The 23,761-nt window shown below is 38.3% G+C and overlaps 1 protein-coding gene across 5 annotated transcripts in view; it reads left to right on the top strand.

The window, feature by feature from the left end:
- Positions 1-23,761, top strand: part of COL25A1 (collagen type XXV alpha 1 chain) — a 412,520-nt gene that overhangs the window by 182,304 nt on the left and 206,455 nt on the right. For all 5 annotated transcript variants that reach the window (XM_043545532.1, XM_043545531.1, XM_043545529.1 and 2 more), the window contains exons 3-4: positions 17,449-17,493; positions 19,831-19,838. In XM_043545532.1, coding sequence (XP_043401467.1) covers positions 17,449-17,493; positions 19,831-19,838 — 53 coding nt within the window. The remainder of the gene's footprint in view (positions 1-17,448; positions 17,494-19,830; positions 19,839-23,761) is intronic.

Genomic DNA, 23,761 nt, shown 5'->3' with positions numbered 1-23,761 from the left:
AGGTTTTGGCTGATTACTCCAGTATTCCATTAATTAGGATTGGTATTGTTCTGAATCCAGAAAAGACATTTGACTCTTGTGTTCATCTGATGATTATGACCTTGTATTATCGTCTCTGGCAGCTCCTAACATGCTTGTCCATGACTGACACTGAGAAACAACTCTATGCCTTTATTTCATCCATTCTAATACCCTTTTAGTTGGCTCGCCAAGTAGTTTGATAAGCAAGCTCTAAGTTCCAAATTCTGTGGCCAATGTAACATTTTGTCAGGGAATATAGGAGTTCATATCACCAGTCTTGACATCTTTACAGTGGTTACCTGCTAAACAATCTTTTGATTTTTAAGACCTTATGAATGCTCAAGGCCTCTCAATAGACACAGAATATGTCCAACCGTATTGTGGCCCCTACTAAGATTGTGTTATAACACTGGTATAAGAAAAATGGCTTGATTTCTTAGCTTTAGTTTAACCCTCTAACTTTTTTTGATCCAGAGACAGTGTGCTACCTTTAAAATTTAGTTTAAGGTTTAAAAATAAGACATTTTTATTAGTGGTTAACATTAATGGGCGTTATGAATGTAACTTTCTATGTTCCACAAAGAAAATTCAGCACATAGATTCAGAATGAAGTGACAATGTTTAACTGCCTGTAAATTCAACTTTCAGGAGATTTAAGTGCCCTACTATGTAAATTTGTTAGCTCTAGAGAACACTTTAGATTTAATGTATAGCCTAACCCTTTCAACATCCCATTCTGCTCAGGCACTAATAAGTTGTACTCACCAGCTTATTGGACAGTGAAAGGAGTGGTTTATTCCATTCACAGTCCTTGGTGTGATTTTCAGGTGCTCATCACCCCCTTTGGAGACAGATTTTCAAAAGAGCTCAGCTCGCCTTTAAATAAGTAAGGAGGAACCAGATTTTAAAAGTGTTCAGCACCCAGCAACTCTCCTTGTGACACGAATGGCCAGATTTTCAAAAAAGCTCCATACCCAATGTGCTGAACACTTTTGAATATCTGGCCAATAGTGTAAAAGAAAGGAATTGATCACACAGTGTTCCTGAGCTTTTTCCCTCTTAGTGCCGTTGTTTCAGTGACGTCACTCTAGATTGTGGTGATACCTCCACTTATGTAGAAGAGTCCAAATATTGTTTCAGGCAGAGACAGTTTTTAATAATTGGATGGTTAGGAAGATCTTTTTTTCTTTAAAATGTTGTCTACAGTTCTAGGAAATTCATCAGGGCAGAAACATAGACAAGTTTGAGAGAATCCTAGAAAGACGCCCTAGGTCATCAACCTGCTTGTACAAGCAATACCAGTCATTGCCTGATGAGGATGCATTAGGAATGACGGGGTATATCATGGGACTCCTACACGGGCATACAGGACTCATAAAGAGCATTAGCACGGCATACTGGCTGAAGAGGGAGGAAAGCAGCAGAGATCATATGCAGCGGATTCAAAACCCTGATGTTTTACAGCTATCTCTGTGGTGGGTCTCCACAGCTCACCTGGGGGAATGTGGACATGCCAGAAAGGCATGGCCAGTGGGTCCATTCACAGTGCAGCTGTAAAGCTACATACAAAGGGGGCAATGAGCAGTATCAGTTAATAACACCTAGCTGTTATAAAACTCTTTTCATCAGTATGTCTCAAAGCCCTTTACAGAGGATGTCAGTACCTCCATTTTACAGATGGGGAATCTGAGGCCCAGTGAGGCCAAGTGTCAGCCAAAAAGGCAGTGGCAGAACCAGGAATAGAACCGAGGTCTCTTGACTGCCAGCCCAGTGTTCTATCCACTAGATCACACTGCCTCTGGCCCCTTCATATCTGGTTCCACCTCATATACACTGCTCATATACACTGCTATAATAATAAAATAATGAGGTCCTATTAATCCCATTATTTTTGTTTTTTTGCTTGGAGATGGTTGGTAGATGGGTAAAATACTGTCGTTATTTAGTGGCTTATCACAATAACTTTCTTTTAAACATTGCAGTAGGTTTAAAAGCATATACAGTACGAGTTTGTAACTTACTTGAAATTTTGTTTAGCTACATTTTGTACATTTTTTGCATGGGCAATATATCTATCATAAATGAATTACTTCAGGTTTACATACATTTCCCTGTCTATGTCTTTATCTTTAATTATTCACTCTGAAATTTAATTAGCTGGTATGTGAAATATATTATTATGTACTAGGTTATATTTATCATTCTAAATGTAATAAGAAAAATAAAATCTGTTAAACTAATTTCTCAGAGGCTGAGGTATATCTTGAGCTACTCTTATTTTATTGAGATTGTACTCAACAAAACTCCCATTAATCAAAAACTGAGTAAGGAACCTCAGGAACTGGCTTTAAAGTAGAAAGCGTGTGTGTGTGTGTGTGTGTGAGTGTGCACGCACATGCTACTCTAGTTTTACCTTTTTTTGTGTCTGGCTGTCTAAAAGGATAGATCAGTTGAATGGCTGGGTTTTGCTACTTATTAGTAACTAGGTTGGTTCTGCTAATCTGGACCCATAGTGAGAGGAAAGAATTATATATATAAAGAGTAATATGAACAGTCATTGGCTTTTTGGAGTCTTTATTGTATCACGAGGGGGACCTTGATAAAAGAAAAGGGCACAGGTTCCACCTGTGAAAAGGCAATAATAGAGTGGATTAAGTTCTTTAAGTTCAACAGAGGGTTACAGTTGTATGTCAGAGTTTACTCACTGGATGGTTTCCAAGCTACTGAAGGTACAGCTGGTCATAGAGAAGCAGCTGAAAGCATTCGTCCCCCTTTTCTGTCTTTTGAATATTGTGTAGAACATGTCCTGCATTCAAGCATGAAATTTTTATTGGGATTTTGTTTGTTTTATGAACAGTTTTACAATCACTTGAAAATTGTAAGGACTAGCTGGCCAAAGACAAAGCTGTGTAGATTTTTCAATAAAACGTTCATCCTTTAATGCTGAGGTCTCCTTCTGTGCCCAACCCATTGTAGTTTTCTTTGGAGTCACCTTAAATTATGCTAAAGACATCTACAGTTAGAATAATTAATGCCCCGCCTTTCCCAGCATACACAAAATTGTTGCTGTGACTATCCAGGGCACCAGCATCTCCTCCTTAAATAATTTCTCCTGAGCCGAAGACAGACTGATTGGATTTCATCAGGGAAATTTTAAGAGAATGTCTAAACAGGAGGATATTGCTGAGGATGACCGGGTAGCACTTTCATTGAGCATTTATAGTGCAGTCCATGTTCAAGAAAGTCTCTTGTTGAAGTCAATGAGCCGTAGCAGCAGAGTTTGGCTTAGAGTGAGTAGCATGTTATTTTGTATGTAATTTTACCTCTGTCTGCCAGGATGAACAAGTATGTGGTGGGGTTGTAGCCGAGTTGGTCCCAGGATATTAGAGAGACAAGATGGATGAGGTAATATCTTTTATTGGACTAACTTCTGTTGGTCAGAGAGACAAGCTTTCAAATGTACACAGAGATCTTCTTCAGGTTCTGTGGCCTGCAATGTGCAGGAGGTCAAACTAGATGATCATGATGGTCCCTTCTGACCTTTAAAGTCTATGAGTCTATGAGGTCTGGGAAACGTACTCAGAGTGTCACAGCTAAGTAAAAGATAGAACAGATTGTGTAGCATAAGTAGTTAACACATATTTCAAGGGACCATTCAAGGTGAAGTGGCTTGTTAATACCTCTCTTGTCATAGGGGGTCAGGAAAAGCTGGGAGGGGAGGGTTGAGTGGACTATAGATTGTTGTAATAAGCCATGGATCCAATGGTTCTATTTGATCCATGATTTTTAGTGTCCAGCAAAGTTATGAACAGGTATCTTCTTAGGAGCCCAAAGTCATTACCTCTGCAACAGGCCAGCAGGGGCTCTGAGATGTAAAATATCAAGGGTAAATTACTTTCTATTTCTTGTTTTTGGACTCTGATTGTTGTACCCCCCACTCTGTGTTAATCCAAGAGAGACATTTAAAAACCTATAAATTTGGTTTTTTTCTTTTGTAGATAATGGAGCCTCAGTGCCACTGCCATAGAATATCAGTGAAACAACCGTGTCCTTTATCACAAACAAGACAATGTTATTACCTTTTTGCTATTTGTGTCTTACATGTTCGTTCAGCATTGTTATGCAATAGGAGATTATTAAATGTTTCAAAGCCACTGATTATTTTTTGTAATTAGAACTAAACTCTGCAGCTGTCACTAAGCTCCTCATCAAATGATATATTTATTATGTTAGAAATGAGAGGGGACATGTGAACCAGACTTTGAAAAGAATATGCTCAGCTCGGAGTCGAGTATTATTTTTAAATGGACGATCAGCATGTGTGTGGGTTAGACCAAGATTGTTGCAGTATCAGTGTGCCCGACTTACGTGCCACCTTTAATCTAATAGTATTGTATTTCATTGTCACTCGGTGCACTACTGTCACAAGTGAAATGAAAAACCTCTATGTTCAATGAGCATTTCAATCTGTCACTGTAATCATGAAAGTCTTGTCAATCTTGGCCTAAAAGTTAAGTATGCAGATCAAATATGTGGTAAAAGGAGACACCTGGACTCCACAATGTAAATGGACATTGCTGAGGGGAAGGATATTAAATATTTGTCTCTTTTGTGTTTTATTACTCTAAATGAACATATTAGAATTGTTCCATATGGTCAAAAACAAACAAACAAAACAGGAATAGAGATAATGCTAATCCCTTCCCTTGAAGGAAGAAATTGCTAGCCAAAAGTACAGCACATAAAAATGTGACTATTTCCTGCTAAAGTCTGCGGTAGCACTATCCAAGATGACTTTTGCAGCATACATGCCTCAGTGTTTTTTAGCCCCTAAACTTGCTCTACCCACGAAAGCAAGACAATGAGGGAATGGTCTGTTGGTTCAGAAAACGGACAAAATTAGATCACCACAGGTTGACAAGAGAGAGTAGAAACTAAATTTGCTGTGTCCAGAAGACAGTGTATTTAAAAGCGGAGTTACGCTTTGTAAACAAATATTTTGTCAGCCTTTGTGTGGTTTTAAAAGCCTGGCATAAAAATGTATTAAATTATATCTTTCATTTATATAGCATAATAGCAACCTTAATACTGCAAAGTGCAATATAAAGTAATATATTTTGCTATCATCACAATAGTGAAGTCTAATACAGTGCTAAAAATGCTTTCTGATTTAATGAAAGATACTGTGACTTCAGCATGGGATTTTGCCAGGTTGGGGGAAGTTCTATTAGAGACTAATACAGTTTTCTGGAGATGAACCTGTTTTTGTACGAGATCTACTGGAATAGTAGCATGAATATCTAAATTTGGAGCATTACTTTCTTTTTTGAAAGCACTTAGTGGTGTATTAAATGACCTCTTTTAATGAACATTTACGGTAGGATTTTCAGGAATACTAGTGTTGGGTTAACTCTGAAGTTAGTCATAAAACTCCCAACCAGTATGGTGAAGACTTTTGGAAATCCCACACTTAAGGCACTTGTTCATCCTGTTCCCTTTTACTTCCATTGCAATGAATGAGAGTAACATTGCTTATTATTATTATTTTATCATATGTAGTGATGTATATCGTTCAGGTTGCCTGACATTTCCATTATAAGACCCCATTTTCAACTGCTTCTAAGTTTGCCAAATTTTTACCTTTTGGGATGAGATATTCCATGTCTCAGGGTGTTTGTTTCAGGCTTTTTTTTTTTTTTTTAATCTTCAGCAAAAATAATACATTCATTTCCAAGAATGGGATTAGGTAACAATACATTGTTTTGGCCCATTTTAAAAAATGCTCACAATCTTTGGAGCAAAGGCTTAAAATTTGGCAAAGAGTGGTCCTTGTCTCAGGGATGTCTTTTGCTGTTCCCTTGAAAAACCACCCACATTTGGCCGTTATAAGCCTTCGACAAATCACAGTTCTTACAAGATTGTTAGGAACTTGTTGTTATAGTTTGGCCATTAAGTTCTCAGGCTGAGTATTCCCTCTATACTCATCATGCTCCATTCTTAACTCACAGTTCCCACAGGGGACAGAATGTGCATGCACCATCTCCCAGAGCGACTGAGCATGTTGCATCCCAGGACTGCTAGGGCTCAGCAGTATTTTCTCTATAATTGCTGCTCTCAACTGCTGTGTTGCCTCTCTGGTTCTGGGAACAGGATCTGAGAGCAGGGAGTGTGTCTCTCTTGTGCTCTCAGTGACTCCCCTGCCAGCATCCAGGTGGCAAGGAGGAGGAAGCAACCTGATTCAAATGGAGAGCGGGAAAGAGCTGGACTTCTTGGAAGCATCAGCAAAGGCAGTAGATCAGGACCAGGAGCTTGGAGAGAGTTGCATGAGCAGCTTTAATTCTGGCATTTCTTAATTTTTGAGTGCTTGACTTTGCGACATTAATGTTGTTTTAATGTAATTTTTTATGTGTATTTTAACATTTAGATTACTGTAGCATATGAAGGCTGCAACTAGGTTGGACCCTTTGTGTTACGCACCATACAAACATGTAACAGTGACAATGCCTGCCCCAAACAGCTTATACCATTGGTTGGCACTAAAATGTGAACATTTATCTACAGTGGTACCTAAGATATCTCAGTATTGCCCTCTGGTACGTATCCCAGGTATTTCTATGTATTACCTTCAGAATGTTGATATTTCATGGTGATCACTACAGATGCCTTATTTCAGATTTTGCATGCTTCAAGCACTGTACCAGGCAGGTAGGTCATTATTATAACCCCATGTTCCTGATGACAAAACTGTGACGCAGGAATATGAAGTGGCTTGCTCAGAGCCACCCAGCAAATCAAAAGCAGGGCCAAGGTTGGAAGTTGAGAATTCCTGATTCCTAGCCCTGGGTTCATTTCTCTAGATCACTCATGATATATTAAACACCAACTGAAATATATTAAAATATTCAGCATAGTTGTAAGTCCTCACAAAGGACCATAATCTGTCCTTATTATCTGGGTGCAGTTTCCATTGAAGTCAAGGGCAGAATTTGGCCCTAACATCTTATTATGAGTGCATCAAAATTAAATATGTACTTGAAAAAGATAAATGAAATTGTTATGATTTTCTCCATACATAGTATGCTTTTTGTACCATGATAAGGAAAGCGATTGGCATGGCCATAGTAGTAATACAATGGAATGGCAAATTGAAACTATGAGAAGGCTTTCATGCCTTACTAGTATAGAGTGGCTATGCCTGCCTGCTTCAGCTGTCCCTCAGTAGGATTTGTCAGCCAGATCATGAGAGCTATTTCTGTATTTGCAAAGAAGACTATGTGTGCGTGCAGTGTCGTATGCTCATTGATTGTGCCCCACCACATTATATGTTAGAACCAATCATTGCTTCTGGCCCAGGCTACTTGAAACGCTTATAAATCAAAGAGCCGAAGCGTTATAGTGAGGTATGTAACTCTAGCAAGAGCTTTATTAATACCTATGCAGTGCAGACACAATCAGTAAATTGCTGACTAAACCTCAAATTCCTGCCCCAGCATGCACTGAGTTTATTATAAAACGTGAGATGGATTGTTTTCTGGGGTGAATTTATTCCGTCTTCTATAAACGTGGTCTTGAATCTGGACATTACAACCATGTTATTTTTAAAACCATCACTCAAAAGCAAATTGTTTGTTTACACTAAAAGACGATAGACTCTATTCTACAGACCTAATCACTCTACTCCAGCCCTGTTCCACTAGTCCAGGAAGTAGTGGAGGACGCTAGTAGTTTTTTGAACGTTGCCGCTATGTTGCTTAGCCTTCCCAAAATAAAACGCCATCAACAGCAACCTGCTGTGCACACATACACAAAGTCCATATCCTGCTGACTGGAGGGAAGAGAAATATATATTCTTATGTGTACATTTCATGATTTGGTAGGTGCTCAGATACTTAGGAAAGAGACCTGGGTGTGACTGTGGATGGCTCAGAGAAGACTTCTGTTAAATATGCAGCTGTGGTGAAAAACAAACAAGATGTTTGATATGTAAGGAATGGGATGGAGACTAATACAGAAAATATTATAACACCTCTGTATAAATCACTGATACAGCTTCATCTAGAATATTCTGTACAACCAGTCACCGCATCTCAAAAAGGATTTGAGGTTTGAAGTGAGATGGGGAATTGAGGTACGGAAATTACAGGTGAGCTGTCCGAAACCGTAGGCATTGTAAAGCAAAAGGCTGAGATGCCAGCTTTTGTGAGATTATGCAGAGAGACAAAGACGAAAGGAGGCTCATCGAAAATGAGCTGAGGGACCTGGGAGGGGAGTACAGAGAGAAAAGGTCCATAGGAGATAGGCTGGAACAAATCCATGCAGTATTTTAAAATCCACTGTCCTTATGTTACCCTTCTACAAAACAATGTGTTTACCCAAATCCTTGGATCTGCCGGAGTGAAAATCTTTTCACTCTCCCTTGGTTGGGATGGGGTCAGCAGCAGGGGCAAGGGGTGTGGCCTTCAAATTTCACATTGACAAGAAATCCAGAGAACAAGACAGTGCAGATCCCTGTCTCCCCCTGCTCAGATGTCATGCTGCTGTTTGTTGTTCTCTGTGACCATTCCAATGCGAGTAACATAGCACAAAGGGGTAGTTATTCAAGCAGCATTAACTTCAGTTCACTTTGTGCATACCATATATATACTTCACAAGAATATATGTCACGTTCATCAGAGGTTGTTCATCTCTGCCCCTTGTCTGCGCATGTCCCTCCCCTACAATGTCATGCAGTGCTTTAACTCCTGTGGCTTTAGCACAGAGGGGCTATTTGGCACAGTGAGGAAGCTGTGGGATAGTTTACTTGGTTCTCAGTGCAACTCTGCAACTAATTATTTTTCCTTTTAGCAAAGAGAAACCTAGGACAAATTAGAGCTGTTGAATTGGATCCTGAAACAAGTAGGGAACCAGTGAAATTGTTTGCAAATTGGATGATAGAATTTGCAATTGTTTACATCCGTGACAACGCCGATGACAGCTTTCTGTTCCTGCTGAAGTCTGGTTGGAAAGGCCAGTTTGGGTTAAAAAGTGACTTGGGGGCATTTCCTTATCACAGTTTTAACAACATTGACCAAGTTGTACTCTCTGTTACACCACTGAGAAACTGGAACCGCTCTACTAATTTCAGCAAATTTACTCTGGATTTATACTCCTATAACTAACACAATAGTTGGACCCATTAACTTTCCTAGCTAATAAGAGGTGGATTAGCGCGATGCTGTAAAATTCAAATGGCAATAGTTACCTTTTTAAATGCCTTGGCGTGTATTCTTTTGGTGTCCGCATGAAACTCCCATTAACTTCAGAGGGAATTATGTGCATATGTGGAGAGATGAATGAGCAAGAGCTGGTGCATCGGTTAAGTTGTGAATGGGGTCTTGTGCATATCTGTCTGTCTGTCTTTCTTGGGTGGTACACTGAGTTGGTGCGTGCACATTTAATCTCTGGAGTTCTGTATTCAAGTCTAAAATTAGGTCACATGTAGGTTCCAGGTCCTGTTTGACCAAATGACAAAACAGTTTGGCATGACTGGCGGTCGCTGACAGGGGGTTGATAATAGAATCATAGAATTTACCCATGGAAAAGACCTATGTGTTTTCCTTTTTAAAGAATAAATGCCAGTGTCCATAAATAAATAAATAAATAAAATCAGGCAATGGCATAACTGCATTTGTGTGTGCAATAACTTATTTACAGTTGCATGCATGAATATACATAATTTGCTGATAGGCCACAGCTGCTGATAGTCCCATCTCCCTCCCCCCCCCCAAAAATAATTGGGCTGTTAGGTCATTTAATACAATTCTTTGCTAATATAGAATTATTCCCAAAAAGGTTAAGAGTGAATTGTACTGCCAAACCGGTTTATGGGAAGATTGCACAGTGCCTGTGGCTGCCAGATTCTTAACTGGCGTAACGTAGTGTCACTCCATGAGGCAACACCAATTTACATGAGCTGAGGATCTGGCTAGATCCTCCCAAGTCCTATGTACATGTACATTTTCACCTTTAATATCTCAACTCTTCCTTCTATAACCAAAAATAAGATTGTGCTTCCTTTGAGAGAAATAGTCCCTTAATGATTTGTTTTGGAGAGGGCCATTCATACTTTTAGTGCAATAACAGTTCCAAAGTCCATGAAATGTTGTTGGGCTTTATTTCCCTCAGAAGGCTGGTCTCTGTTTTAGCATGTGGGTGAAGAAGACTAAAGAGAATACCAATTTTCATTAAGTCCCAGCTCCTTCTCCCCATTCTCTCTCTCATGCAGACAATTGATTCTTTTTCAGCTTCTAAAAAGTTAAATTAGAACAAACTATTAGGAATATTCACTTGGTTCCTGTGAGGTTCGTGTGAGTTTTGCAGAACAAAATGTTGAGTTTAGAATAATCTTTATTTAAAAAAAAAAATTAGACCAGAACAGCCTTTTTGTTTTTTATTTTTTGTTGCAAGTCTTGGAGGTAACCCATGTTTTTAAAATTGTTTCTTTTTTTTCGTGTTCTATGGAAAATCTAAAAAACCACTCACTGTACATAATGTGTACCCCTTTAATGATAAATTGTCTCCACAATCATGGAGGGGGAAAAAAATCTAACAATGAAACACTTTTTAGGAAATAAGAATGATAGAAATAACAACTGTGTCACATCAGACCTCATTAGAGTCAATGAACTCACTGTGGTATTTAACAATTTCCAAGAAGTAGGCCATAATTCATAAATTAGTGTAATTCATACAGTACTTAATTCATAAAATAGCACTGTTGAGAACAGCAGCAGTATACAATCCTTGGTCTATAGAGACCCCTTTTTAAAGAGTCAAACCTAGGAGCTGGAAAATACAGGAGTCAATAAAAATTGAAAAGGCCTGGGCTTTATAGCCATTGTATACAGTTTGGAAAATGTATATCATTCCAAAACCAAAAATCTTTGTTTCAAAAACCAGTCAAGGTAGATAAATGACAACAGTGTACTTACGTATCTCATCGTTTGCCAAATGCAAGGACTTAAAAGCAAGGAAATGAATAGTTAGAGACATCATAAATCTTATTCTGGACAAATAATAAATATAGACACATTGGGACACACTGGTCTCTTAAGGCTGCTTCCTGCTGTTCTAGCAACTTAAAACCAGTTTAACTGCAAATGGTAATCCTTCTGTAGGCATAACGGCTCCTATGCCAATCCCCCTCCTGATCCCCTGGTTGCTGAAAGGACTCCTTTAGGGCTCCTTATGTCCTCTATCTATAGGAAGAAAGTCATAAAGTAGATCATCTGTAATAATGCACTGCTCTTCTTTACTCGGAGGATTGGCTCAGTAGCAGGGTGACCATATTTTCCCAAAGGGAAAATGAAACACCACACAGGGCCGAACCAAGCTCCCCCCCGCCCTCCGGGTATTTAACGCCCCCTCTTCCCCCACAGGCCTTCCTGCCCACGGGGCTGGCCTGAGGCCCCCATTTCTCTCCCGTGCATGAGGCTGGCACAAGCCCCTCGCCACCTGCCCATGGCCCCCCTCTACTCCCCCTGCACATGGGGCCAGCCCAGGACCCCCTGCCACCCACCTGCATGGGGCTAGGCTGGCCTGAGCTGCTCTCCAGAGCCCTCCCTCCACTGCAGGGTTGGCATTGCTTCTCGCCTCTCCCCCCACACGTTTCTTCACACCCTGCTAGGGGTCACACCACATTTTTTGGAGGGGTCAAAACCAGGTGTTTGTCCAGTTTGCTAAAATGGGACAAATGCCCAGTTTTGCCAAAAAAGTCAGGATGGCAGGGGACTGTCTTGGCCAAAATGGGACATATGGTAACCCTCCTCAGTAGCCAGATAGCCCCAGGATCAGGGGCTGCAAAGGTGGCTTTTCCAGAGCTGAGTGTAGCTTGGCTGGACCAGAGCATCTGGCCCTTTATTCTTAACACGTACAAAGAAATGCATAGTACATCACAACATAACCTCAGCTCTGACCCACAGATATTTTTGAAAAGATGTTTTGTCATCTTGATTTTAATATCTAAACAAACTGTCCACAGTTGAAATAATTCATAATAATTTGCTTCACTACAACCTGTTGTCTTCAAATATAGTTGGTGCATGAGTTTTCAAGAAAATGTATCTACATGGAAAGTCTAAAGGAGCAGTTATAAGACATTTCAGAACTAGAGCAGTGGCTCTAGGACTCCAGGACTCCATTCCCTCTAAGATCTAGCTAAGAACATCCTTCTGTTTAGCAATATGGAAAGAGCAGAGTGGTTCAGATGCCCTGATACCTGTGTGCAACTCCCCCATGTTGTGAACCCATGAGCTAGAGGAAGACAGATGAACATCTGACAAAAAGTGCTAGTCATCCTGATTATGAGCACTATAATTTGCGGGTTTCTGAGTGTATGAAAAGGTGGATGAGACCTCTTCTAGATTAATAGGAGAGGAAAGTTATACCTTATGTTTTTTAAAAGTAATTTTCCATAAGAATTTTTACTTGACCTATGTCCTTAATGATAATTTGCCCATTTTTAACACACCCATTCTTCTGAATACTCCAATAGTTATCACTGAGAGGCGTTTTGTGCTTAATTCATTGAACACTGTGGAACATGTTCATTTATAATTCTTTCACTACTTCATTAACTGCCTTAGAAAGCATACACCAACATTAAAGTACTAAGTCTAAAGCTATAATCTATCTGAAGTACAGCTGAAGTACATTTGACCTTGTCTAGATTTTTTTTTAAAAGCTAAGGTTTTTCAGAAAGTAACACCTAGCACCAAATTACTAGAAAGAATAACTTGGGAATAGCTAAGGTTTGTAGAATTTCAAGAAATAATTCTAATGATAATTACCAAATTGGTTTCTATTATTAGAAAACAAATATTAAGATACGTAATTACTTAGCTATTAGATTTTTGATAAATATGGATAATCAATAGTTATCACCATAACAATTTGTCAAAAATGTATCTGTAGATGAAGAATAATAAAATTCATTTGTTACATTTTAATGTCAAAAAAAACCCTGTCTCTTTGTTAAGCTTTTAATTAAAATTAAGATTTCCAGAAACTGGACTCAGAAACAATCTCCTCAAGAATGAAATTTGTTTAAAACATCTCTAAAGTGAAACAGGGAAAAAAAGGAACAAGAGCTGATTTTTCCAATGTTTCACTTGCACTCCTAACCTGTAGGTAAATCTAGAAACCCTGTAGAACGGTATGTTGGCAGCTCTTGAACTTAGCTACTGTAAACTGATTTTCCCTACTGCCTATCATTTGGCATCATTAATCTTCATTAAACCAGTTTATCCCATTGAGCTTAAAGTCTCTTTCTTTTTAGAGACATGAAAATTGAAAAAGACATTTAAAACAAACAAGTCTTGTTTAAGTACTCTGTATGGGTGAAATATAACTCAGCACAGAATCTGCTGATCATATTCTACAGGGATTTTATCCAGGGCGAGAACGTTCAGTACATATGCTTTATATATAGTACTGTATATCACACCAAACTGTATAAATGAAAATCTGTTGCATTGCCTTAAAATTAACTGTCATGCTTAATATAGCTTTTTAAATATTGATCCATTTCCTCCACCACACCACGCTTCCCCCAAATCCCTATGTTAATTGTGAGGTAATAATAATACAAACATGGAAAAATATGGACATTCATAGTTAACGATCAGTGATTTTGATAGCTGAACACAATCGGGGCAGCAGAGAAGGCTAACAACCCTGATTTAGGAAAGCATCCCTATTTGAGATGGTACGTAAGCATGTCACGTGCTTTCCTGAATGGAGAGATGGACCTAGGCAGATGTGCTAGTGCTTTTCTGAATTGGGGCCAAAGGTAATGGCCTATCTGCATGATAAATACTTATAAGTGGAATCCGTTGCATATATAAAACAATTGCAGTATTCTTTTCGTATCCTCTGGTGGTACTCAGCATTCCAGGGGAAGTCTGAAGGATCTGCCAATTATTTCACAGTTTACATTCCCACATCCCAAGGATCAGTATAAAGGCCGCAGAGCAGGATTGGACAAAAGTTCCTGAAGATTTAATTAGGAAGGAGGAGTGCCTCATGTCATTCAACAGCAGTTCCTGCAACTAAATAGGGCTGGCTTGGGGAGCTAAAGGTCAGGGGCCATGTTCTGATCTCTTTTATACTGGCATAAATGCAGAGTAATTCCATAGTCTTCAGTGGTATCATGACTATGGAGGTACAATAATAATTAGAATGTATCAAGTGATTAGCACTTATCCACATTTTCGTCCAGTGATCTCAAGATATCGGTGTATTTGTGATCTGCATTTGATGCCAGAAGAAATATTCAAATAGGTTAGTTTCTCTTTAAGGGCAAAGTTGCTGGGCGTATTCTTTTATTGCTGTGATTTATCTGGCTGATCTTACATCCATCCAATACAGTCAGTGGAAATGTTGGATGTGCAAGATGTGCAATATTGGGTCTTGATTCCATAAATGCGAGTTACATATGGGAACAGAATTTTACAGCTGTGCAAAACTTCAGTTTAAGAAACTCTGTTGTTTTTTGTTCATTCCCTCTGAGTTTCACTTTGAGTTCTCAGGTTTGAACCCAAAATCTCAGAGCAGCTGGAACTACAGTTTCACATCATTTCAAGTTAAAACCATAAATCCCTCCTTAGCATCTGTGGGGAGGGAGGCTGTTTGTGCAAAACTTGGCCAAGGCTCATTGGAAACCTTTGTAAATGTCAGACCCCAGTTTGTACTAAGGTCTTTCTTGGACAAGCTCTAACTGACTTCAGTGGAAGTTTGCCCAAGTAAGGACTGATTTAAAAACTGCGTAATAGAGGAAGGAAAGTAGAAACTGGGGACCAAATCCTGATGCTCTTATTCTGGTTTACAAATAAAATTTAAAAAAAAAATCTTTAAACTGACAGGATTTGATTTGCTAACTCATTACTTCAGTTTGACAGCAGTGTAACTTCATTGATTCCAATGACAATACACTGGCATAAAACTACTGCGACAGTGATTGAGGTCTGTATTCTTTAAGTTTCACAAGACAGTTCTCTGCCTTTCTAACCTTGTTTGCCAAGTTTCATAGAGGAGGAAAGTTATGTCCAAGTTGCCCCCCTTGAAAACAAAGTTGCATATAATAAAAGCAGATAAAACGGAAAAGTAGTGTTGGGGAGACTGTACAGCACTGTAGTAGAATGTTTATTTTGTTTAATCCAACTAATTTTCTCTTTCAAGTACATATTGCCCTTTCCCTGCCTGAAATAATGTTTTCCCCATTCCCATGTACTGAGCTCCCATTGACATTAATTGGCAGTTTCACGTGTGGAGGGCTTGCAAGGAAAATACACTTTATGGCAAATAAATTATTTCTTTTTTAAAAATCAGTTCCGTCTCCTCATATCCTCTCTCTTCCAATGGCTTCAGTCAAGTAAAAATTCTAATCCTCTTTTTGTGACTCCACAATCTATTGTTGCATGAAAGTTTGATTTCTGGTGTTTAATCAAAGTCCATGAGACTTACACATATGAATAACAAAACTTTGCATACCTATAGCACCTTCAGTCCAAGATTTTCAAAGTGCTTTACAAACATTAATTCATGACGCCTCAGAGTACATTTTGAGGCAGGATGGTGTTACCCTCATCAGTGTTGTCATTTTGCAGATGAAGAAACTGATGCACACAGAAGTTAAGGATGAAAGTTTCAAACTTGGGTATTTAAAATCAGGCAGTTAAATCCATATTTAGGCTCCTAGAGTGCAATCCTGCTCCACTGGAATTCAATGGCAAAACTTCCACTCACCCCAGTGTTGTAGGATCAAGCCATTAAAGGAGGTTTGATTTTCAGATGTTCTGAGCGTCTGAGTGTCCCATTGAAATCAGTGGGACTACAAGTGCTCAACATCTCTGAAAATTCAGTTCCCTGCAATTTAGGTGCTTAAATACGGAATTGTGTAACTTTAGCTGGCCACATTTGATAATTTTGATCTAAATGACTTGACAACATCACACAGAAAGTCCCTGGCAGAACTGGGAATGGAACCTTGACCTACTGATGCCTGGTCCTCTGTTTAATCACAAGACCATTCTTTCTCAATTATCTGTACGGTATCTAAGGACAAGATTTGACCGTGACAAAAAGCACACTGTATACTTAGCAAATACCTGTGTACTTGCACTAATATTTTGATGTTATGTCCATTGAGGTCAATGAGAGTTTTATGTGTGAGGAGTGCAGGACCAGCCTAATGGTTTGCAGATGACTTTACATTTGGTTAGATTGTCCCCTTAAATGTAGCCTTAGAATTAGGGGCTGCACATTCCTGCACTACAGCTAGATGAGCTCTGGGAAAGAATCACGGGTGGGATTTTCAAAGGAGCCTAAGAGCCAGCTCCCACTGAATTTCAGTGGGAAACAGGAGGTTTTTAAAAGCTCTCAAAGTGTTTAAGAACACAAGTCCCTCTGATAGTCTGAGATTTGAGCTCCTGTATGCTTTAGGTACTTTTTTAAATTGGGGTGCCTAACTCCCTTAGGCTTCTTTGAAAATCCATGCTTATATCTCCCCATTGCTGACCAGAAACAACTTCCCCTTCTCGCCACACTGGGAATCTCTGCCCTGCACCTGTCCGCTTCTGTCGCACCTGCATGGGGGATGTAACAGGTGCACAGGTGCAGCAGCAATCTGTGAAGGTCACACAGGGATATGTGAGTGGGAGATGAACCGTATACAGTTCAGGTGTTCACATTTTAAAAGGATGTTGCAAAATTGGAGAGGGTGCAGAAAAGAGCCACAAAAAATGATTTGAGGGCTGGAGAAAATGCTTAGAATGAGAGACTTACAGAGCTCAATCTGATGATTTTACCAAAGAGAAGATTGAGGGGTGACTTGATTATAGTGTCCAAATGAATATCCTTGTGGGGAGAAAATAATGGGTAGTAAAGTACTCTTTAATGTAGCAGAGAAAACTTAACAAGAACCAATGGTTGGAAATGTAAAACAGACAAATCAGAAATTAGGCATACATTTTAACAGTGAGGGTAATTAAACATCGGAACAAACTGCCAAGAGAAGTGGTGGATTCTCCATCTCTAGATGTCCTGAGATAAGACAAGATGCCTTTCTGGAAGAAATTCTTTAGCCAAATACAAGTTATATTTTAGTCAAACATAGGTTATTGAGCTCAATACAGAGCTAAAGGAGTGAAATGTAATGGCCTGTGGTATACAGGAGGTCAGGCTTGATGATCTAATGGTCCATTCTGGCCTTAATATCTGTGAATATGAATCTTACTGTTGTTCATATCCATGCAGCCAACTAGGAGCAGGGCAAAATCTGGCCATTATGATGCATTTTATACCATTATGTCTACATACAAATTGCATTTTAAATGTCAAGAACTATATTAAATTGCGAAGTTACAATCCAGAAACTGCTTGCTTTTTCAGGCCCTCCAGGGAAACGAGGTAAGAGGGGCAGAAGAGGAGAGACTGGTAAGTTTTCACTTTTGGAAGCAAGATGTCAGATTTTATTTTGGGTGGATGGGTTTTTCTCAGTATTTTGTCCGTTTTGTGCAAATATATCTATTATTCTACTGGATAGATGATGACTCAGCTACTTTATTTTGGTTAGCATTTTTTCTTGGGGGAAGAGGAATGCACCTAGCATGCCTTATTTTTGCTCTTTGTTGCCTGTGAGCTATAGGAAGAAAAGATCTGTTTAAAAAAAAAAATTCTGATAGAAGTTTTGTGATCCTTGGCATATAACTTGTGGCCTTCTAAATTGCTTTCAATCTCAAATAGTCATTAAATTGTAGGCCTGCTTCATAATACTTGATGCATCTCTAGAACCTTGAATAGTTTTTATAATTTATGACATAAAAGACATTGATAATAAAACTGGTTATTGATAATTCTGTAATAATTTCAGCACTCTGAATCTTCTCTCATTTATACCTGTGCACATCGGCATAATTCCACTGAAGTACATAATGTTACAATGGTATAGATGAGTATAAAATCAAGCCCTTTGTGTTTAGAAAAGATCATGTCATGAGGAAAAGGGAACATGTGTTGTGTGAACGGTCATGGAGATAATGTCTAAATAGACTGAACTTCGTAAAATAAGCTGTTGATTATCAGGAACTTGTAGCATTTAGGATCTTCTTGAATTAAAATCCAGTCTGTGTTTGGCTGTGTTTGTAGCTGAAAATTTGCAAATGCAACACATAAATAAAGAGAGGCATTTTCTTTGTGTGGAAACTACACTTGGGGCTTGATCTTCCCAGGCGCTGGGCACCTTCAGCTCCTCTTGACATCTGTGGGAGTTAACGCACTGATCACCTTGCAGGATTCAGCTCTTTGTCAGGATGGTGTTTCTAGAAGTGGCAGAGAAATGGGTGCTTCAGATCCACCTGGTTATATTAGGTATTTCTGGTTATCTGTGAATTAGTCTGGCAGATTAGGAGAAATTTACAGTCTGGTTGATTCCCATGAATCTTAGTTGTTCACAGTAATCTATTGTTTTGTCTTTTAGGTAGTTATAAATTAGAACTTTATTTTGTTCTTAGAAAATTATTTCCTTCTTTTTCTTGGATAGCTAAGATAAAGCCAAACTCTGATAAAATTAGATCCACTAACTTTGATATGTTAATCAGTTTACGATACTTGCTGCAGAGACAAAAGTTATTATACAGCAGGAATTGCTCAGGTTGAATTTGGCTTTACAAATGATCTTGACGATTCAAATGAACTTGGCAGCTACCTTGCAGTATGTTTGACTTTTCGTTTTACACATCAAATAAACACACATTAAGATATTAACAGAGGAAATTGATCTCTTTCCTTTAGAAACAGACCCTGCACATTAAAATGCTATTTGGAAATGTTTACCAGTATAAAGAAATTACCTTAGTTACTAGACAATAAAATCACATTGTTAAAAACAAAAGCCTGACAATATCAAAAGCAAACTGAAAATACAGCTGTTGCTATTTTATGCCCCTTTTGCACCTAACTTTATTCAGAAGTTAGAGGGAGGCCATGAGAGCTAATGAAAAGCCGTTGATTTGGGAGCTGCAGCTGCTCCACTTAATAAGAGTGAAATATTAGATTTGATTTGCAGCCCTTTGATAATGTTCTCAAGAACTGCTGTACAAAAGCCTTTGAATCTAAATAATTGGAAAAATGTGCAAATATCACTTCACAAAGTGTGACATTTTAATAGGGAGCATTTTATAAGTGGGTCTTGAAAAAAGACAGTGATGAAAGGAAATGTCTGTAGAGTCAGGTGATCACTGGAACTTCTCCTTATTGGCAGAGGAGGAAGGTAAGAAGATCTAGATGCAAGTATTTCTGTCTTAATGCCAAGGTTAAATGCCAAGGGTAAAAAAAAATTGTGTAATTTTGCAGACAAGATGTAATTTAATTCCCAGTTGCATGGCTAATTGAAACTGGTGGATATAAAATATATGCACATGTGAAGTCTGAGAAAACAAATTGTATTCTATGGTTAATCTTTTTTTGGCCTGCCATGAGACTGCATGAAAATAAATAAAGAATAATTAACATGAAATTGCATGGGAATGGGTGAAGAATATTTACTTCTTCAGCAAAGTAACTGCATGTATTCTAGTCTTTGGCATCACTACTAGTCTCAAAGAACCACCAAAGAAAAATATTGTTAAAGAACAAAATCTAGACAGTATGTTGATTATGCTAATTTTATAATCATATGGTCTCATTTTTGGCTTCTTGCATATGAATCTTTCTTACTAACGTCATAAACTTATATACTCTTTTTTTTCTCTCTCTCTTTTTTCCCCCCTACAGGACCTCCTGTAAGTACAGTTGATACATTGTTGGGTCTCCCAGGTTAACCAGGATCAGGCAGAAATGCGTTTAGACCCTGTTAAGTAATCTCCATGGTGAACGGATTATATTTGATCCAGAGGAAATTTAGTTATTGTTAGTACAGTGTAAACTTTTACTAATTTTGCTGGAGTTGAATGATTTGTTTGGAAACTTATTTTTCTTAAACAAACCTTTAAAACAGTACAACTTTACCTCGGCCCTACAGATAGCATTTTTGGATCAGAATAGCATGTAAGTATGTTCTGTTCATTTTGTCTACTAGTTATTAATGTCTGTTCGGTCTGGTATAGAAACGTTAATCAGTAACCGTGCCAGAAGACTGAACCATATAAATATAGGAAATGATTCAGCAACCTTTACTTGCACTGAGTAGTAACTTACTCTGGTAAAATAAGCTCCTTGAGACAGGGACTGTCTTTTCGTTATGTGTATGTACAATGCCTATGGCAGTAGAGCCCTTATCCAGACTGCAGCCACTATATGCTATTGTAATACAAATAGTAAAAAATAATACTCAGTTTTAGCAAGGGTGGTAAATCTGGCCATAAATTTGTTTCCGACAAAATAATTCCATATTTTCTTGTTCGCACCTTTCCAGACTTAAGTCACACTTCTTTTTCTATGTATAGTATTTAACATATGTATCTAAAGTATTCATATTTGTTGTGATACTATACCATCTGAAGATAACAATGCAACCATGAGAATAATATCTCCTGTAAAGAGATTTTAGGAGACTTGCTCTTTTCTTTCCTTGGATTTGTCATGGCATTTCCAGTCTTACTTTCGTGACCAGATCATCTTGTCAACTGAGTGGCATATGTATTTTAGAATAATTTATTAATATCCTCAATTTCTGTAGTCTGACACAATCATTTTAGCATTAACTGAAACTACCGAGTAGTAATGCTATAGGAAACATTTAAACTTCTAAATTGTCAAAATGCTTAGTGGCTCACATTGGCAAACTCATTTGACAGACTATCAACGAAAGAGCAGGCTTAATGCACGCTAGTGCTCTTTAAATGAAGGAAATGCTGATTTCCTAAATATCTTTTGCAGTCTCTTCTCACAAAATGCAAAGATCAAGCATTAATCAGGATATAAATGATTTTCCTACTGCAAGAGAATTTAGCAAAGCAGATAGTGAATTCTGAGTATGCAAATCTTTACTCCTTGACATCATCTCCCTACTGTTTTAGCACAGATCCATTTTTTTTTAAAAAAAAGGAGAGTCATACATTATTAATATAACCCAGAATTAGCTCCAAGGATGATGGGTAAAGTTTTCAAAAGCATCTAAGTGATTTAGGAGCCTAAGCTCTATTTTCAAAAGTGACTTGGGCACTTAGGAGTGACTTTCAATTAGACTTATTCTCTGAAGGATGGAATTTTCAAAAGCACCTAAATCCCATTTTCAAAAGTGATTTAAAAGCCGAAGTCTCATTGGGAGTCAGTGGACTTTGGCTCCCAAGTTCCTAAATCACTTCTGAAAATGTTTTACTCTAGCTTTGACCCTGTGAACATAGTGGTAACCCTTAAAAACTATACTGTGATTATCACCTGGGATCCCACAGTAGTTCTGTATATTTAGAATAGTGAATAATTATGGTACCATCGTGTAGTAGCTGCAGGTGGCTATTGCATCTTCAAAGGTGACCACTGAAATTTTAGCTGTCTTTTCCTAACTATAACCAGTGTGCCAGGATGACAATCCAAGTCCCATGGATTTTTATTTTTTATGACGCAATAGAACATTCAACGATTTCTTCTTTGACACCGACATACTGTAGGCAGCACACCTTCCATCTATCTTATTCTCTTTCTGCCACGTGCTGCCCCTCAGTCTATGTATATAACTCCTACTGATAGCAAGAGTTCCATCAAGGATCAAAGGCAGTAAGTGGCCCTTTTGTCAGTTATTTTTAATGTTGACTATGTTTTATCTTGAATAATGTGCCTTGCCAAAAAAAATGTTCACTGTATATATATATATCTATGCCATACTTGTTCATCTGTAAAATATAATCAAGTGTAGAGGATCAATGGCTGTTCGAATTTAAATTTTCCATTAGTGTACTGCACATGTTGGTAATGTCACGTGTCATGAATATGCTCTTAATGTGTGTCATACTCATTTCATCTCATTCAACCAGGGTCAACCAGGGCGAAATGGCTATCCGGTAACTGCTCTATCATATATTTATGAGAGCTTCTTTTGCTCTCAGAATCATTCTTTTCTTTTCTGTCTTTTTGTTTGTCTCTGCCTTATTAACCTTCACATGAACTAGGGGAAATTCACCCTTCCCTGATGTTTCTCAAGTGCCTATAGAACATAAGGCTTTTTTTATTTTTTAAATGTTTGCTTCTTCATGTAGCAGTTCTTTATAAATGGCCTAGTGAGATGGACAAGTATAAGATATGCCATAAACACTATGCAGTGTTTGATACTAGAAATGTTTTGTTTGTTGAACTTGTGTATTCCTACGCACACACTAAAAAATTTTTTCACCGTAATTTTAAATGTTACTTAAACTGGATCCTGCATATCAGTTTTCTCTATCAGAAAGTTATTCGGTTGACATGTTGAACCTCCAAATCCTCCACTTGCATTGTATTCTGTTCCTTTTGGCTGCTTAGTTCTATGTACCTTGAGCAAAGTAATTGCTAATATAATTAGCAGTTGCCTGCAAAGCCTGTAATAGAGCAATTTTATGATAATGTATATAATTCACTTTTGTGTCATCTTCATTTACATCTTTATGGCTTTCTGTCTAAAAAATGGAAATGTATGAAATAATGCATCTTTTTGGAAAAGCACCAATAAGAATTTTAGGAAATAACCAGTCAGCCGCACGAGCTTGAGTTATATTATCACCTTTGTGGGATCCAGAGTGTAACCAGTATCATATATATTTTTGAAACCAAGTTACAAAAGAGGATATTGGATAAATCTGAGAGAGACTATAATTGCAGAACACAGTAATTGCTTAAGTCGGTTCTAATTTTATTTTAAGCACTTACTGGTAGTTTGGGGCCTTCAAAACTTGGGTTTGCATGTTCGAATCAGGCAGTTAGATGTCTGATTGCTCAGTATGTGTTAACAATTTGTGTGTGTGTATGCAAACCGCAGCATTGGGGCACTCCAAATTAGAGGTCAGGTGGAAGCTACTATGCAAATCTATCCCTAAATATCTTCAGTTTACTGTTTAGTTTACCAGGGTGGGACGGGAGGGCAGAAGGAGTGTGTGTGGAAACACCAACTCAACCCTATCAGAAAAGGAGTACTTGTGGCACATTAGAGACTAACCAATTTATTTGAGCATAAGCTTTCGTGAGCTACAGCTCACTTCATCGGATGCATACTGTGGAAAGTGTAGAAGATCTTTTATACACACAAAGCATGAAAAAATACCTCCCCCCACCCCACTCTCTTGCTGGCAATAGCTTATCTAAAGTGATCACTCTCCTTACAATGTGTATGATGATCAAGTTGGGCCATTTCCAGCACAAATCCAGGTTTTCTCACCCTCCCCCCCGCAACACACAATGCATCCGATGAAGTGAGCTGTAGCTCACGAAAGCTTATGCTCAGATAAATTGGTTAGTCTCTAAGGTGCCACAAGTACTCCTTTTCTTTTTGCGAATACAGACTAACTCGGCTGTTACTCTGAAACTCTTCAACCCTATCAGTAATTTAAAGGCAGCATTGTGATGAAATAGCCAACAAACAATACAGCAGAATTGCATCCAAAGAACATGGACATGCTGAAACTCCATTATAGTTAAATACTGTAGCATGAAAGACCTAAATTGCTTCAAAGTACAAATTGCAATTCCATTCATAATGTTTAGACTAAAGTTGTTCTGTGTTGGGGAAAAATATATT

This window comes from Chelonia mydas, chromosome 4 (genome assembly GCF_015237465.2).
Source record: "Chelonia mydas isolate rCheMyd1 chromosome 4, rCheMyd1.pri.v2, whole genome shotgun sequence".
Taxonomy (NCBI): Eukaryota; Metazoa; Chordata; order Testudines; family Cheloniidae; genus Chelonia; species Chelonia mydas.
This window is presented reverse-complemented; position numbering and strand designations above follow the sequence as displayed.